Genomic DNA, 19,867 nt, shown 5'->3' with positions numbered 1-19,867 from the left:
GCCATTCCTGAGCCCTGCTGTGTCCTGGGACTAGAGCTGCCTGTACCCAGCGGCTTGCAAAATGCCCCGTCTCTTCCCAGGAGCGCAAGGTAGGTAAAGTCTGAGCAAAACCCTCATGTCAGCAGTGCGGAGGGGGCTGCAGTCCCTGCTCATCTTACATTGCAACAGGGTCAGTTCACCTTCTCTCTGAACTTGTACTGCAGTTAAAGGCATTTCTGTTTACAGTAATTCAAGTTTTCTCAATTTCCTGCATTAGGACACATGAGGTAGCATAACCAAACCAAATAACAGCATCAGCAGCCTTTGGCTACAGTGAGGAAAAGCAGTTAAACATCTCCTCGGGTACTTTCTATTATTAGTAGAACTGGTCCTTCCATCTAAAGTTAAATTTCTTTCAAAAGTAAAATTTTCTATTGTATTTCTACCTCTACTAATTTGAAATCTCTTTCAAATCCAACATCACAGGTCCATGCATAGCTAGCCCTTCCAAAAAACTTCTTTACCAATGCATCTCTAAATGACATTTTGGCCTATAGCAGACTTCAGTTAAAAACATGAATCGAAAGACAAAATTAACTGAACAAATTCCATCTCTGAGTTGTTTTGCATTTGGAAAGCAGCACTGCTGATACAGTTGTAAATAACTGAACTAGAAATCATATGCCATAGAATGGCTAAGTGACAATTTATTCATGTAGGAATCTGTAACATTTCTTAACACTTCAGCAAAAACTTTGCACAAACTTTACCGGCTCCTGTAGGTTCACTGCATTTATTACCCATACTATCAGGCTGATAAGATCCATATTATAGATTGATATTAAACTGGCTGTAAGTACAAGTGAAATCTGATAAGCAACTTGTGGAATTCCTTGAGGTTGTTTCAAAAAAGGGCTGGCAATATAGGTGACTGTCTACATTAAGATATCCCTACTGGTTTTAAATACACTATTCACCAAGAAGCGTATGTGGAACAGTCTGCTAAACAACAATACCTAGAAAACAGTACAGATCTGCTGCACTTGCTGAGTCAAAACACAAAATTACTCCTTCAGCATGTTTAATACACAAAAATAATCCCACTGAGGTATAAGAATCCCATTTAGGTATAAAAAACCTTCACTTAAAACATACACTTGGAAATCCCATGTAAATAAATAAGTATTAAGCTCTTAAATAATATAAAGAAATACTGTAATAAAGCAGAATTTGCTCAAAATTGGAATTAAATAATCAGAACCACTTATGGATAAAGATCCCCCTGAAGTGTAACCTGCCAGGTGCCTACAGACTAACGATAAGAAATGCTGTCCTTCCAGCACAGCAACAGGTAAGTTGAGAATGTAACCACACACCTGGGCTTCAAAAGAAATTTCTCAACATTATTGTAGGATCAAAGCTCACAGATGAGCCAAAAATATCTATTCCTTGGATACATATGGGTGGTTAGCTGCATTAAGGAAGAGCTTTCATGCAATTTTAGCACATTGATTAGACTAATCATCAATCACCAAACACAGTGCTAGAGTTTGCATGGTGAAGAAAAAAAAACAAACCTTCAGGAGTTAGAAATGCTGCAGCAATAGCAACAAAAGTTATTCAAATTGAGAGAAATTCATTACAGCGAAACAAGTAAATAGCTCAATCTTTCAGTTTATCAGAAAGGTCTTACAAAGAATAAATATTTTCCACTGGAAGAAAATACCAGGCAGTAACAGATATTAAAATGAATAGTAGATGTTATAACGAGACAAAGGAGGTAAAAGGACCCCACATGGAAACAACAGCTAAAAGTTGTTGAAGATTAACAACCAAATAAAACTTGCAAGGATATCCCCTCTTAGGACAGATTAATAGTGGAAGTGATAGATTCCTCATTTCTTAACATTTTCTTATTAGATTTGGACACCATACTACAAAATAAACTTCACTGAAAAAAGTTACTGAACTAATTAAACGTATAACCAGCAATTATTAACCCTCTAGTAGAGGTCGGGACAGATGGTCCAAGTGGGCATTCTGGCAGTAAAATGTTTGAAACTAACTAAACATTCCTACATCAGCAGATGTAAAGAGACTAACGTTTAAAGATGTTATGTCTCTTTATGATATATAAATTAAGAGTTATTATCATATTTACAAAAGTAATTTAGTTCAAAATTGTTATGGAATTTATTTTTTTATTTTATTTTTTGTTAACTTCAACAGCAAAGAGTTATTGGGTATATTGTTTAAATACATAGTTAAAAATTGCAACAAGAAGCTACTGGAATGTCAAGTAACAGAACTAAGACACAGTTTTTCTCTGATACCAATTCCTTCACTTGACGGTCTGGCAAGGAATTACTAAGGAAAAATTATTACCTCAACTAGAGGTCAGTAGCATAAGGAGTGTTGTCTGGACAAACAATAAGACAGAAGGCATGGCAGAAGGATGAATGCTGAGAACAGAAGACTAGAAGCTGGTATTGGACTAAGCAGTTAAGCAGACAGGCAGTAAGAAGCCTGGAACTCAGAATTGATGGAGGGTATTGATTAAGCACAATTCAATGTTTTTCTTCTCTGAAGAGACAGAAGGGAGCATTGGCATTAACCCATGCTTTGAGTGACTGTTCATTTTAGTACTAGAAATTATCATGATATCAAGTGCTTGGTTTGGAAGGGCAAGAAGACTGAAGTATTTTTAAGTGTTAATGATGACTGATGGCTTTTTCCCATATCACAATGATTCTCAGATTACGCTAAAACAAAAGGTTCAAGAACAGCCACATGCAGGCAAACAAATTGACATGTCCAAAACACATCAGAGTTATGGAGATTAAAAAAAGTACTTACTTGGTATGTGTCCCATAACCTGATGGTACAATGTAACGGGACTTCTCTCATCAGCAAGTTATTCATCCAACGGAAAGCAAATTGCAAGTATTTCACCTCATGCTGATCCAAGTGCCTATGAACTTGTTCTGAAGACAGAATAAACAGACATTTTACTGCAAGTTTTCTGAAGTCCTTAAAAATCAAATGCACTGTCTGAAAAAATAAAATCCTTCTTCGATCCCAAGCCAATAAAATGTGGTGGTACAGGCAAACTCTTACAACTGAATGAAAATCCCCAAAATAGAAATGACTACCTAAACATTACATAGGATTTATTTTTCTGCCTCTAGATGGCTTAAACAACTGGTCTCAGTTATTCTATCTTAAGAAAATATTAAGGTCAGAGCTTTATAATATGCCACAAAAATATACAAAGTTATGAGGTGAAATGATTAGGTACATATATCCTCACTCATCTCTCAGTCTATACATTATTTGGGGCAATACTACAAGAAGCAAGGTTTGCAAATAACATAATGGCTTCAAAAAATAAAGTGTTGGTAATAAACAGAAGACAACATTAAAAATATGAGGAAAATACATATAAAGGTTGCATTCACTTGCGACAAAAAAGTGAGATTAAAGTCTGGTAAAAAATGAGAACAAATTTAAATAATTTGCAACTTAAATAATTTCATAGTATAACAAAGAAAAAAACAGTAAAAATCAATGGTTTCTACATCAGTACTCACTTGCACTATGCTTACTGTAGCACATTTCCTATTTGAAAGCTGTGATAATCACTTGCATGGGTTATTGCTAGAGCCAACAGAACTAACCTACTACATTGCTTTTGTATGCTATAGCAGAATTTCCTCCAAAAAGGATCAGAGACATTCAGTTAACAGGTTTTAGCTCACAGGCTCAAGTATGACAATGGTATGGCGTAAATGACAGCTACTGCAGAAATGCTAATGTCTTATTTTGGATGTTATGTATGACAATAAGTCTTTGTTAAAACCTAAATAAGACATTCCCATTGTCTGTCTTTATACAAATTCATTTCTGAGAAATTTTGCTATCCACGTCATCCTTCATCCACATTCACAGAGGTTTATTATTAGCAAAGACAACGAGTACATGGTGATCTTCCAAACTATCAATAGGGAGCTTTTTTAAAAATTAGACCAGTCACAACACATTACACCAAAGGTCCAAAGGTTATCTCCAATGGTGTCTAAAAAGAAATACCCATGGAAATGCATAAAGCACTGGTATTTCTGCACAGCACTTCTCAGCCTCTGTATATCTGTGGATAAAGCACTCTTCAGCAGACCTGGAATCCATGTTCCTAAAGTCATATACTTCTGTAATATATATAGAAAAATATACAAAACTGTTTATGCACATCTTAAAACTATCTGTTACTTTTCCTGGGAACTTTAAAAAGTTGTAGCTCTACATAAAGATGTGTGAGTTTTTAAATTATTAATTTCATTTCTATGTATAGGACTAACCAGGTAATTAGACACTTCTGCTATACAATCTATCGAACTGCTACTGTGGGATGTAAAAAGGTAGAGAATGAGGGTGGAGAGGTAATGATCTCATGCTCTTTTAAGTCACCTCATCATGTCCTGGATAATCCCTCTCCTTCTCTGTCATTAAGTGTACAGGAGAAGTATGACAGCATTACTAATGTATGCCATGCCTACATATTGTTGATATTTCTAACAACACATGAGAACTTTATAATGGATCTTCTACTGCCCATAATAGTTTCAGCCTTCCAGTCCCAAGAGCCTGGGACTAAAACTCTACAAACCCAATATCCTCCCATCACCTTCACCACCTTCTCTCCCAGGCTTTCAGCAAGGCTCATCAGCTGCCTCAGCTGGGGGAGAGATGACGGTCAATCTCCAGGCTTGGGCTGAGATCTGCGTAAAGTGAGCAACCTGTACAAGTGTCCAGTCAGCACTCCAAACACAGCAGCTATCTGTTGGGCTTACTCTGCAGCCCTTCCTCAGGGCAAATAATCGAGAAATGTGCTTTATAAAAGTAATGGAATTCTGCACAGTGAAGACCTTTCTCCCTCTGTAAAATGTTGATTAAGCAAGTGCTCACCTTGAAAAGTTTTTGGAAGGAGAAGACAAATATGGTAATCACCTATGTTCTGCAACCTTAGAGAAAGAGGCTTAAAAAAGAAAGAGGGCAGTTTATATGTAGAAGTCCACATTTTGAACATAGTGCAAGCTTCAGAAGCCTCTGTATTTTCATTTTCTACACAGAGGCCTTGCATGCCTCTAACTTCTAAACAGCTGCAATGGAATGGGACGGAATGGAATAGCACAGAAACCTCAGCTGGAAGGGACCTACAATGATCATCTAGTCCAACTGCCTGACCAATTCAGGACTGACCAAAAATTAAAGCATTGTCTAAATAGCTCCTAAACACTGACAGGCTTGAGGCACTGACCACCTCTCTAGGAAGCCTGTTCTGGTGTTTGATCACCCTCTTGGTAAATAAATGCTTCCTAAATGTCCAGTCTAAACCTCTCGTGGAGCAAATTGGAACCATTTCCATGTGTCCTATCACTGGATACTAGGGAGAGGAGCTCAGCACCTCCCTCCCCACTTTCCTTACTCAGGATGCTGTAGAGAGCAATGGGGTCATCCCTCAGCCTCCTTTTCTGCAAACTAGGCAAGTTTGAAGTCCTTTGCCACTCCTCATAGAACATTTCTTCCAGTCCTTTCACCAGATTTGTTGCCCTCCTCTGGATACCTTTAAGGACCTTCACACCCTTCTTAAATTGTGGGGCCCAACACTGCACACAGTGTTCAAGGTGAGGCTGCACCAATGCCAAATGCAGTGGGAAAAACATCTCTTTTGAGGAGCTGGTTGTGTTGTGTTTGATGCACGTCAGGGTGCAGTTTGCCCTCTTGGCTACCAGGGCACACACCGCTGACTCCTACTGATCTGCTGCCAACCAGTACCCCCAGACCCTTTTCCGCAGGGCTGCTCTCCAGCCACTCCTCTCCCAAATTATACTTGCACCTGGAGTTACAGATGCAGAATCCAGCACTTGGACTTGTTACATTTTCAAATGTTCAATAAATCACTGATGATTGCCCATGCTCCAATCTATGCAGATCCCTTTGCAAGGCCTCTCATCCCCTAAGAGAGTCAACAGCACCTCCCACTTTGGTATCATCAGCAAACCTGCTAATGGTGCATTTACCTCCTGCATTCAAAACATTGATAAAAGTATTGAACAGAACCAGCTGTAGAACTGTACCCTGAGGAACACTACCGGTGACCAGTCGCCAGCCAGATGTAGCCTCATTTGCTGCAACGCTCTGAGCCCTGCCCTTCAGCTGGGTTTTCACCCGGCGTGCCATTGTTGGGTTAGTTTTTCAAGACAAGTACAGAATTATTACCGTGTATCTGCCTTTGCTCTCAACAAATTTAGCTGCAAGTTAAATATACCGCAGTGAGATACTATGTTAAATTTATTTTTTAAATATCCCATTTAGATACCTATATTGCAGACTATGATAATTACACAACCCACTACATCAAGCAGGATGGAAAAAAGTCAGTTTTATATCTAACTGAAGTTAGTAACTCACAAACGTTTTTGTTCTTCACATTGCAGAAACAAATTTCATTTGGTTGCTTGCAGCCATTGAAACTATATAATGAAGAACAATAAATTGTGCTAGTTGTGAAATTTCAACTACAGTTGTTAATAGGCATAATGAATTTCTTGAAACTTGCTTTCCAGTCTAAACAAGTTGAAAAATAGACTAACCTCTGTGCATTATATACAATTGATGCAAGACTAGAATGGAAGATGCATCGACTAAAAAAAGCTAATTCTTCCTACTTTGTAAGTAATCGTGAGTAGAGGCTATTTTGCTGATAAAGGTAATTTGGACAGTCATAATCTAAATTTAAATTTTCCATTTCAGTGAAAATAAGCACATGTGTGCAATGAACAAGCAAGATATATAATTACTGTCAGCTTTCAGAAAGTATGTTCTAAAAAAAAATAGTTCTACTGAAGTTTCTGATAGTAAAATTATTTTACAGTTTTTAAAAAGGTTCTATTATCAAAATTCAAAAGAAAGATAAACTACATTTAATAAGTTTCCCACTACTTTCAATAGATCTATATATAAAGTTTGGGGGAAGCAAGTCTTCTGATTAGAAAATACATTATATAGATGCATTCCAAAGTAGCATACTGCCAATAATATGTACTCTGTACATAAAAAGTATTAATAACTATTTATAATTTTAATAAATACACTTCTTGGATATATTAGTGTGAATGACTGCATTTAGTCACTGTAAACAGATGCTTCTTAGGGCAGAATGACCTAAACTTATAAAATATTTACTGGCAATGTTTAACGTCAGCTCCTCATGCTGTGTTATTGATTTCAGAATTAAAGTAGTATGTGACTATAGTATCACAAACTAAAGCCATGGCTGAGGACGGAAGTAACTTGTCCTAAAGCACAACTGCACTGCTGTCCTGTCTGGGGATACTGACAAAATAAGCGTTTAGGAAAGTGTACATAGAAGTTAAGAGTAACAGCAAAATAATAGTAAAATTATGTGTGAATTGCCAAATTACAGTGGCAGAGCGTGGTTCCATGGCATCCATCTGCATTACTTTTTACTTCAGAATATTAGCCTTTTGGTGTTGACTTAAAGATTCCCATCAAGCCTAGCAATTTTTTCTGACGTTGGACTTTAAATGATTTTCAAAAGTGTCAAAACTGTCTAAAGTTTGGTTTTTACTTGTGTTTCATACCCTGGGCACGTCATTTTTAACTTCATTTTATCAAAACTTTATACATATTTCATTGTAGATATAAAAAGCATTAATTGTAGCTTAACTGCATTTCAGATAATTTTTAACAAATCTCTGATAAACAGGCCTTGTAGTTCAACAAAAGGAAGAAAAGTGTGTATTCTCAAGAAGAGCTACACAATTATTCTTGAAATGAGTACAACAGCTACAAGGATAACTCATCTGGTACCAATCCAAAATGAACAGCAAAATAATGGAGCCAACCTTTGCCACAGAGGCCTATTGGCACTGCCATTTACATGTGGAGTGACATTTGTACATTGCTGCTTAATGTACAAAAATGTGCTAAAGAAATAAGCTCGCGCTCCTATTTTCCAGTGGCACTATAGCAGGATTTTCTTCTTTCTCGACCATGCCTACAAAGGCAAGCATTCCAGACTAATTCAGAGACTAACATAACAGAAGACAAGCTGAAGAAAGCAAATGGGGTGAATCACTGATACACTTCAGAAAACAATTTCCATATCTACTAGAGATGAGAATTTCCACTGTCTAATTATCTCAGTTTTTAATTAGTCACCTTGGTATTTTCAAAAACAACTGACATTGCAAATCAATAAACATTGTAATCTAGAAACTTTCTATAAACTTCACAATAATAACACAGGTACACATAATAAGGCAATCTTGCTGTTAAATTCAGGTTAACATATTTCCAGACACCTTTTAAAAAACTGATTAATAGACAGTATGATTCAAGTTTCTCCTCCTGTTTTCTCTCCATCAGTAAAAAAGATACAAATCCAGCAAGTTTTCAGCTGCAGATCTTTTTTTCCTTAGGAAGTAGTTTTGAAAATAATTTAACCAGTTGAATTTAGAATCCAGATACCTTTCTTCCCATATTAGGTCAAATGTAATAAGAAATTATTTATTACTTAACTCTCTCAATTTGTCAGTCAATGGTGATAATGAAGCTTCATAACATAGGTTATAGCAAATCCATATTTAAACTTTTAAAATGTCCTCTGGCAAATAGTCAAAATATTACAATGTTTGACAATTCATTACCTCATGGTTGATCAGATTTCTCCAATACACTACCATGCAATGGTTTAATCTCCATTCACAAGGGATGTGCTTGCAAGCCTGGAATTTGTTGGATCATTTGATTAAAACCAGTAAACTGCACTGTAACAATTTGTGTGATGTTGAGTAGGCAACAATGATGTTTCCCTCCTTGTGCAATCTTACAAATTCTTCACTACAGAAAAGTTTTCATGGCCCAGTCCATTACAAGTATGAGATGTTATGTACAATCTAAGTGAACAGTGTAAAGTAACATATCTTTTCCAGTTTTTTCATAATGCTGTGACCTGATATTTGACTGACAGCTTCCAAGTACCAGTTTCATCTACAAAACTTTAGTACTGTTTCCCTTACTGTGCAAAGCAACCAACCACTAGATTTTCTTCTCTGTAATGCAGTACTACAGTAAGCATTTATTTCGACTTAGCCGAATTTCCTAAAAGTGTGGGTGGCTATTAAAAAAGACAGTACTATAACACAAAAAAACTACATAACCTAGAGGAACACTGCTTACTAGAAACAGTGTTACCCACAAGGGTTGTCCCTGCATCCTGCATTCATGAGACCAGAACCTCCTGAAAAGCTGTGACTGCTAAAGGTTCACAAACATTTGACAAAACTGGGTTTCCTAACTATTGCCTGCAAGCTCCCAGATCTCTGTAGAGAACAAGCATCCCTTCGATCGCGTCAACCCTCGTATGGCTATGGTCACCCATGCTCGTCTTCCATCATCTTGCAGCACTTTTTGCTCCAGTCCAGATTCACAGACTGTTGATTAACATGCAGCAGTTCATGCAGCTGCATTCATTCAGTTAGGGACTCCATAACCAACATATCCACCACCAGTTCATCTGTACTGTCCATTCAGTCAAGACAGTAAAAAAAAGTTGAAATCTTTTCTGCTACACCTAGATCCTTTAAACATTGCCATTTCCTTCAAATTATAGCTCTCACCTACTGAAACTTGCTGTCTAAAAGAAGGAACTTTGTTATCAGTAAATGACTGCTTTCTTTTAAAATACCCTACTTATCAAAAGCAAATCTCTTCCTAGATCATTTCTACATTCTTCAAATCCAGTATGTTTATGAGAGACAAAGGTAAGAGTTTAGAGCAAAATCTCAACACCACATGCTGCCAGACACAGAGTAAGGTTTACAACCTCCCAATCTGAACTAATGAAAGTCTGAACAAAAGTAACTCTGTCAAGACTACACCTTAGCAATGAGGTATTATTAATTATGTATATTAATTTTTATTAATATACATTAATAACAGAAGTTCCTGATGACTGAAAAAGACATTCAAAAGATCATAAATGTGCACTTGAAGACAAGATGTCATTATGATACACAATTCTGCTTCAAGTAATAGCAAGGATCTGAATAAAAGATTTACATGCTGATTATACCTTGTTCCAGAATTAGTTTGCTTTTTGTACCTGGCTAACATCATCCATTGTAAGAAATATAATAAAAGCATTTTAAAAATATGAAAAAGTATGACTGGCACAAACACAGAAGTATCACCAAATTATACTCTCCTCATGGCCTACAATTTAGAGACAATGATCTATTTGAATTTAGCTCACTAAATGCACAGCTAGTAGCTATAACTGAGAAATAACTTCTTTACACACAAAAGACACAGCTGATACTCCAATACTAAAAAGTCCAAGACATAGATCCCAAAGCAAAATAAGAAAATACTGATGAAGGGAGGGAAGGGGGGAAGACCTGGTTGCCTCAGGGAATCAAACGCACGTAACAACTCTGTGGTACCCAGTGCAAAATGGAAGAAACTATTAGGAATAACAGTCAGCAGCAATCAAGGAAGATCTACCATTCTAGCTAAAACTTAAAAATATGGCCTGTGTTTCCAGGTGGAATTCTAACTTAATATTCAAAGTACAATAAAGAGTGAGAAATACATTTGATGGGACACTTGTACTGCCAGATAGTATTCACTGGACTTCCACAGCCTCTTTTTCTAAATCATAAATGTGTGCATTCATAACAGGGTTTATGCCAAGTATTTTTTTAAATTCACCGTCACATTAAACTTCCTTTTTTTTGGTTTTTACTTTGCCACAAAAATAGTAAATCTTGGCTATTTAAAAGTTAAAGTGTTTACAGAGGTCAGGAATTTACAAATGATTTTACGGTCAGTCTCAACCCTCGCTAAAATTTCTGAACTCTGTACTGGAACACAAATACAACCTCCATGGTAAAACACAAAAACATGATTTAAAAGACATATTAAATAATTATAATGTCCAGTGAACAGCACTTAAGAGTGGATTAAAGTACAATACAGTAATTGCAACCATAAAACCAGATAAAAAATAACTACTGGTGAGCTAATAAAATGGCTTGGTTAAAATGAAAAATAGTTTTACGGCACAAATTAAAACAATTATGAAATGTTTGCGAGATTTTTAATCACTTCAGCATCAAGCTGACATATAAGATGGACCAACACAGGTGGTCCTTATTAATCACTAATTTTCAACAGCAGCAGTACCATCTAAATAAATTCTATTTCCATTTCCAATTCAAAATGCTTCTGCATGGTTAAATAATACCTTGAACTATAACAATTAGAGTTCTTTTTTCCAGATAATTCAATGCAATCCTAGTTCAAAATTATAGGTGTCAGTAAAATGCTTTACAATATAATTAAACAGGAACATAATTTTGCACATACAATTAAGCATTCTTTAACCATATTTAAAAAAAATCATTAGCATGATTGAATATGTAACAAAGATTGATCAATTGTCACCTATTACCACAGTTTCATCTTCAGTTCATTGTATGAATACCCAAGATTCAGATTAAAAAGCAAATTACTTAATATTTATCTATCATGTTATATTGAACAAATCACCTTTTCTGTGAGTTCTTATTAAAAAACAGTTAGTTGCTTAATAAGAAAACATATTAGCCTTGGTTGATATTTTGCCTTTTTGAGATTCAGATTTTCCTAAACATAAAAGCAAACCAATTTTTCTCTGCAGGTTAAAAAGTTCAATCAGGACAGAAACTGAATGTCCTTGAGCAACTATGGAAGTATCAAATCTACTTAACAGTTATCTGTAAGTACTTTTTGGGTTTAACTCATCAAATGAAACTCCGTTCTGAGCATAACCATGAAATATTTGTGTTTAAAGCGTTGGACAGTTTTATGGGAATAGGCTTTTTTAACTCTTGGGACAAGAACCTGCTGAATATCACACACCAACTCAGCACTCAGAGGAGTAACTGTAGGAATTCCAAGTGGAGTGGGGACATTTAAAAATTCAGCAGCCCAGAAAAAAAACCAGTCAGGCATTAAAAAGAATCATTACAGCAGCACTAATCTGATTCTAATGAAGGATGTTTTATAAACATCTCCAATTAAATAAGAAACCACAAGATACATAAATACTAAGAATTATATCAACGAACCTCTTAGACACATCCACAGCAAATATTTCAAAGCATGAGAAGTACACAAAATGATTCAATTAAATAAGCTCTTTCACTGTGGATAAACAAAAATACATATAAAACAAAAACAACTTTAAAACTTGATTTCCACATGTATACCCACAACACATATAAATACATACAATCGATTAATATTTCAAATTTCTATGTGCATAAATAGCTAAAATACATGCAAACTACACATTTAAGGCCATAACATGGAAGTACTTTAATGTAAGTCCTTACTTGTGACATTATTTAAAGAACTGCAGACATTACATTTGTAACCCAAGACAGAAATAAGTAAAGTGTGATTAGTGTAGCCAAGATTAATTTGTTCAGAATACTAAACCAAAACACATTATCTAGTTTGTGTTTTATTTGAAGTGAATGAAACAAACACATTTACAATATGGCAGCAATAAAAAGAAATAGGACTTGCAAAATCCTTAACATAAGTTTTTGAAAAGGTGAAAGAACATTTTAACTGCACCTAAGCAGAAGTAAGAACATTTTCCAAAACAATACTATGTAGTATTTAATAAAGCAAACATTCTTTTAAATAATTCAAATATAACAACTTTAATTTTGCACTCAAAATACCTTCCTTTTCTCTTGAAAAAGGTAGATTTTTTTTTTTTTACCATATTAAACTGGAAATAAACCAGAACTTGTCCTAATTAAAAATATGATATGTAAGAATATATGTAGTAACCCTCCAAAACAGATGACCAGAACATGCATTCACAGTGGACACAGCAGAAATACTGAAACATTGTTGTGCCTTTGGAAAATATAGCTGAATTCTAAATAAACTTTCTCATGGAAATGTCAAAATGCAGCACTCCATGTTCTTCCACATATTTCCACTACTTCAATTTTCAAAAGAAAAGGGGTAAAATATATACAGCAACAGTAAGAGCTTTTAGCTTTTTCTTTTTTTTTTTCTTTATTGTAGTAATTCTCTGCATTTTTATTTTTCTACTTCGTTACTAAAATCCAAAGGCCAATTCTACAATAAGACGGTGATCACTGGTACGAGAGTCTGAAACACTAATAACACACAATTTACTTAACTACAAGAAAACATAAGCACAGATCAGGGTGTGCAGAACACTGATGCAAACTTTAGGAGTTTTTCTATAAAAGACATAGAAAAAACCCTCACAGAAGACGCAGAATATTTATATTGAGTTACCAATCTGCTTTTGTAGTTTATTGTAATGCTAATGAGAAGCTGACATTAAAACAAATAAACCTATAATAGGCTTCTAAAACTGCCTTCTTGCTGATTTAGGGAAAATGCCACACATTTTCACATTTTTATCAATGTTTACGGAAACCCAAAACCACTTTTGGCTACAAATACTCAGCCTTCTCCAAACAGCTACCTCAAACTCTAATGTAATTACCAGATGTCTTACAAAAAACTGAAGAACTTGAGACTCTCCCAAGCATGAAACCAACCAATGTACACATTTGTAAATTCTGGAAACACAAATCCTGAATTAATTTTGGTATTGCTACACCACATTTCTTTGCTTTCAAGCCTAAATGAAGCAAAAGTGGAAGACGGTATGCCACGTGGACATGACCTTTTACAAACCATGAGAGATGGTTCATAATCTTAGAGCAGAAAAGCTCTACTGACATTACAGAAACAGCAAAGGTAATTAGTTGTAACAAATTCCTTATATTATTGAGATATCTATTGATCCTCCCTTTCAATATTTTTGTATAATTCCTAGAACAATCTGAATGATGATGATGACAAGGAGATAAATGAGACTGAATAATGCCTTATCTTCAAATTCCATCTGGTCTATAACAACGTTCAATTAACAAACTCAAAAATTCTATTAAACTCATGATTCATCAAAATTATTTTCTGGAGTTCAAGCAGACTGAGATTATGATTAAATTAACAGAGTAACTGTGCTGCTTGAAGTCTACTGCAATGTTCTGCAGCGTACACACAAGGACAGTTACTTTGAGAAGAGCTGTGATCCACGAGGCTGGGTTACTGAAGGTTGCTTCGAATCACTAACATCATCCATTAATGCTTTCCAAAGGGCGAGCATCACTTTTCATACACCGGTAATCCATTACTATTAGCAAACAAGCTGTACAAGCTTCATCTATTCACGCAGCTACTTACGATGTTAAGATTCTCTTCAACATGCAGTTAAGCAGCATCAAGAAAATAATGCGACATAGTAGCAACAGGAATATTATTTTCTTCCACAGTAACCTTAATTAGCACTTAGGATATTTACAGTAAATATAGATTGTGAGATTTCCTTTTTAAAAACAAAGTTACTGAATTCATATCAACTATACACTTCCCTTTAGCTACAGTATAGCAGACCCAGTAATATAAATAAAAACACAAACACAAAAAGAAATGGAGAAGAGTAAAGCACAATAACATAGTTTAATCAGATTATATTGTGATTCCATCAAAAAGCCAATGAGGTCAGGATCCACTAACTGAGACATCCAGAAGTTTATGAAATCATAGGAGTACCCATTCACTATTGCCTATTTAACAACTAAAACTTTATTTTATTCTTATGTGTACTTGGATATATTTTTCTGGCAAAAGAAAGTAATTGAGAGGACAGTCTTCTAGACAAAAAGAGCAGCCTTAAGAATCTTGAAAAATCCAAAACTTTAACTAGACCACTGAATTACAAGGGTTGTGATCAGCAGTATGAAGTCCAATTGACAGCTAATTATGAATGGCATTCCTCAGAGCTCAATACCAGGGCCAGCACTATGCAAGACCTTCATTAACAGTTAATGATGGCATAAAGTGGAATCTGTGTTTGTGGATGATGCCAGATTGGAAGGAGTGATTGACATCCTGAAAGTCCAGGCTACTATTTGGAGGGATCTTGGCAGGCTGAAGTCATGGCTGATAGCAACCTCCTGAAGTTCAGGAGAAGCCAATGTCCTGTATCTGGGATGGATCAGCCTCATTCAGCAGCACTGACCAGGCACCAACTGGCTGGAAAGCAGCTCTGCCAAGAAGGACTCGAGGTTCCTGGTGGGCACCAGGCTGTACCCAAGTCAACAGCGTGTCTTTGAAGAAAGGCAAGTCAACATTATACTGGGCTTTCTAAGCAAGTGAGAAGCCAACAGGCCGGGAGAAGTGATTCTTACTCTGTATTCACAACTTGTGAGACCATGTCTACAGCATTATGTCTGGTTCTGGGACACGGACATACAAGAGCAAGTCCAGTGGAGGGCACCCAAGGTAGTTAGGCAGCTGGAGCACTTTATACATGAAAGGAGGCTGACAAATGGATTTGTTCAGCCTTGAAAAGTCTATTAACAACTGCAGCTATCTAATGGAAGGGTTTACAGAACATGGAGTCAGTTTCTTTTTATATGTACACAGAGATTAAAAAAAAAAAAAAAAAAGGCAGAGAACATCGGTTCAAGGAAAAACTCTAACTATTTATATAAAAAAATAATTTCACAATGACAGTAGTCAAAGCCTTGAACAGCCATACCCAGGGAGGCTGCAGAATCCCCATCCCTGCAGTTACCCAAAGCTCAACAGGGCAAGACTGTGCACAGGCTGATCTAAGTTGGTTCTGTCCCCTTAGACAGAGAGAAGAGAGTAGATGTTTGGAACGCTGGCTTCCAGCAGCCCCATTCAACATACAGAGTTCTAGGTTTCCACAATGTCAATTACATCGAAATCCTACTGGCTTCCTTTTCAAACAGCAATGACAGCTTTTTAAAACATGTCATACTTTCTACAATGAAACACATGTAATGAGATTTCTCTCACTCTGAAGCATTATAATCCGCATTATTTTTATCATCTTTTCTACATACGGTACAGGTATGTCATATGGACACCACACACTGTAAAATACACCTGCTATAAGATGATCAGTTCCTTAACATCAAGATTTTCCTTTGCTTTCTCCAACCACATCGCTCAAAACAAGGAAACCAACTTCTCCTACTCAGCCATGTAAACAATCCAGAGTTAAGATTAATCCAAGATGTTACTTTGGAAGTATTTAGGACAGTCTGAAAAATCAACATTAACCAGCAAACACTCATGATGTCTACTAAAAACTACCAGAAAAAAATTCTAGCGTAGAAAGGTGTTGTGCAGTGACCATCTCAACTTTTTCAAAAACTTGGCAGTTATCTGCAGTCACAGACACTGATACACAATCTGCCACGAAGTAGAGTTCAAAGTAAAATATATATTGTATTGGTTGCCTCCTTTATTAAATACTATACAATTTTGATCAAAAAACATTGAAGGAAAAATTTGATCCACATACAGAAAAACAAATAAACAAATACAGCTTTTGATGCAGGACTACTTCAACAACATCTTATTGCATACAGTCCTATAAAGACCTCACAAAATTATTTTAAATCAGATAAAAATAGGGAACACACACTTTCAGTTACAATGTCTTGTAAAGGATAGTTTAAGAAAACACATTTATTTGCTACAACTGTCTTTTTTTTCAATTTAAGTGTAAATCCTTAAAAATAATGCTTCCCAAACCTAACCATTGAGAAAAGTTATTTAACAATATCCCTAACAAACTGAAGGTACAAATAAGACTTCAGCATTTCTTTCTTAGAATCTAAACAATACTACATTGTATTACAATTAATACTTTAATTAAACAAAACAATAAGGTTGATTATCAATATGGGATTTTCCATTTTAAAAACTTGGTTAAAGAATCTGTTTATACAAATGTTAATTGATAACTTCAATAAGTCTATTTATAGGCATTATAATTATGCACTTCATTTAGTATACTATCAATTGCTTCTATAAATTATTGAATCGTAAACACTAATATTGATATAGGCATAAAACGACATAAAAAGTCACACTGCAAGCAGTTAAGATTATTTTCAAAGTAATAATACACTGCTTTAAAATATTTTAATATATATTTTTACTACCATATATACAGAAGTATCCCCTTCTATTTTTCATGTTCATTTACATTTTAAGCAAAAAAATACATCTACAACAAAAAGTTTTACATACATTCACACCGATAATCTTACATAAACATTCCTCTCCTGCCGTTAGTTTTTGATCCTTAAAAATACTGTAACATTCTAAAAGGGCACAAAGAGCGTTATCCAATACTCCAGATGTAAACGCATGCAGGCCAAACAAAAATCTGCTATAGTAAGCACTGGCACAAGAAAAACTCACAGTACGTGTAATGAAAAGATGGAATTAATCTTTCCAAGAAGATTATCAAATATTAAGCTACACGAGAAATATTTTTCTGTCTCATCATTGAAAGGCTAGTGTCACAAATATATGCCTGGTTCTGCTTGGCAAGATTTTTTTAATGCTCTGTTCATTAATTTAACAAACTATCAAGAGAGTATGTTTAGAATGGGCAAGCATTATCTCTTGCATTTCATTTAATTAAACTCTGCTCTAGCAATCTGACAGTCAGCATTTCATGAAGGGAATTATTTTAAGGATGAAGGTAGAGAATATTTCAAAGTGCCCTGCTAAAACATGAAAGCATAATCTAAAATTACCCCTGCACACACTGTAATTTATCTGTAATATTAAAGATGTTATTTCCAGAGTTCATAATTAATTGGATTCCACAGAGAAATTATTCAGGCATTCCAGATAGCAAAATGATGCACAAAGGCACAAAACACAGTGCCGAAGGACAACCATAAACAACCATTGTGACTTGCCCGAATTACAACAATCATCGAGTTTAATGTGAAATGAATACTGGCTGCCTTTTGTACGTGGTCATTACTCTGCTGCAAAGAAATTGCCATTGAATTTTGATTATATTGCCTTAATAAAAAGTAATGAAAGTGGTTCATGCTCTAGTGGCTTTCTTTTAAACGCTACAGGACAGTGAACTTGCAAAGGCCAGTGTGTCACAAGCTGATTGAGTGTGACACCTCATCTGAGGCAGGCGATGTCACCCACCACTGTAGGTAACTGCAGCGACGCTGGCTTGACTTCTTCCAAACATTTTAAATAAACGCTTTCAGTAAAACACTAGTTAGAAATCACGTTAACTTTTAAGACTTACCATCAATCCGACTAACAAGTTCTTCTAACATTTTCACTTTCTTCTGAATTCCTGGCTGTGCAAATGTGTAGTTATCCTGAAGAAGAGACCACATAGAAGTATAAGTTTGTGGGTGGGGGAAAAAAAAGTTTATTTTCCGTCAATTACTTATCTCAACCCATGTATTTTTCTGTGTTTTCTTAAGGTGTTTGTGTTTTGTTTTTATATTGTCTAGGTCTGCTTCTACAGTTAAGTAGTAAATCATCACATTGTGTAGTTCTACTTCGAGTCCATCTCTCTAACAGTATACATACCCTATTAGCTACTACTGCACCAATTGCTCTCTACTTGCTAATCTAATGCCCCTGAAGTTACATCTTTATTGCAGAAGTCCAAGTAGCTTTAAAAGGCTGTCATCTTAAATGCCAAAATGTGCCACGCTAGAGATTTTTTTAGGGCGATTTTTTTTTTCCTCATAAATTTATAATTTCATCACAAATGATGTAAGAAATATGACAATTTAGACCCTAATCAGTGACAGGACAAGAATTTGATCTTTAGAAGTTCATAATGATACCTTCCAGCAGCATAAGAAATCAAAAGTCTATTTCAATGGTGTCATGACTGTTCTGAACCCAAGGTTATAGTTAATATCATTAATCAATCTAACACACAAGCTATATAGATAAAATGCCATGGTATTTGCACGTATTTGTTTCAATGTATTAACTGCATTTTTTATTTTTGGATTGCAGCTCTATATTACAGACTATAGTTTGAAATAATGAGAAAGGTATCTCCACTGTAACCCCAAAGTGATAAACCTTTTTAAATAGAGATATTATTTAAATACACAGCAGTGTTTCTGAATATTTAGTCGACAGTCCCTCTACACAGCTTATTTTGTTATGGTTTTCTATATAGAGAGATTCAAGAAAAGAAAAGTACCAATATATATTTTAAAAGAAAGTTGCTGTGTAAAATTGTTTTCATGTAACCACCACACACACAGAAGACCAGGGTAAAAGATTTTTTGTATCAACTGCTTTGTTTGAATAATTCCTTTATGAAAATCAATTGGAGAGCTGAACAACTGTTCAAAAAATCACCCTAAAATTTTTCACTGATGTTAGACTATAATTTTTCTTGATTTCAAATTTTAACATGGCACTAAAGGGATTAATAGCAATGCATTTTTATGTATCTTGAGAGATATTTCTTTTTGTAAAAAGGCTATTTTTACTTTCTTGACTATATCTACATTTTTGAAAATTTTCATTTGTTTTATGAAATTTATTCTTCAAGTTGTATAAAACTGCCATAAGGTGTAAAAACTAAAAGTTCACAAGGGAAAATTATGCTCTGATAATTCTTTTTGTTATAGTACATAAGCCAACAACACAGATTTACTGTATCAAAAAGTCTATTATGTGGTCTGATCACTTGTAACTGACCACAGTAGTAACTATTTCAAAAATTATTGCAAAGTTCTCTCCTGACCTAGCAGTAGCACTTTTACAGTATTCAACATTAGAAATCAATGTATAAACCAAAACAGCATTGATTAGGAAGCAAGGACAATTCTCTGAATTTTGGAGTTTTCCACAGGAA

General features: G+C 35.2%; 1 protein-coding gene across 2 annotated transcripts in view; it reads right to left on the bottom strand.

The window, feature by feature from the left end:
* TBC1D22A (TBC1 domain family member 22A) overlaps positions 1–19,867 on the bottom strand; it is a 165,135-nt gene that overhangs the window by 69,981 nt on the left and 75,287 nt on the right. For both annotated transcript variants that reach the window (XM_082076234.1, XM_082076235.1), the window contains exons 10-11: positions 18,278–18,353; positions 2,836–2,963 (exon numbers count right to left, since the gene is read on the bottom strand). In XM_082076234.1, the coding sequence (XP_081932360.1) occupies positions 2,836–2,963; positions 18,278–18,353 (204 nt within the window). The remainder of the gene's footprint in view (positions 1–2,835; positions 2,964–18,277; positions 18,354–19,867) is intronic.

This window comes from Streptopelia decaocto (assembly GCF_964273445.1).
Source record: "Streptopelia decaocto genome assembly, chromosome: 1".
Lineage (NCBI taxonomy): Eukaryota > Metazoa > Chordata > Aves > Columbiformes > Columbidae > Streptopelia > Streptopelia decaocto.
The sequence above is the reverse complement of the archived record's forward strand: the minus strand, read 5'-3'. Positions and strand labels throughout refer to the sequence as shown.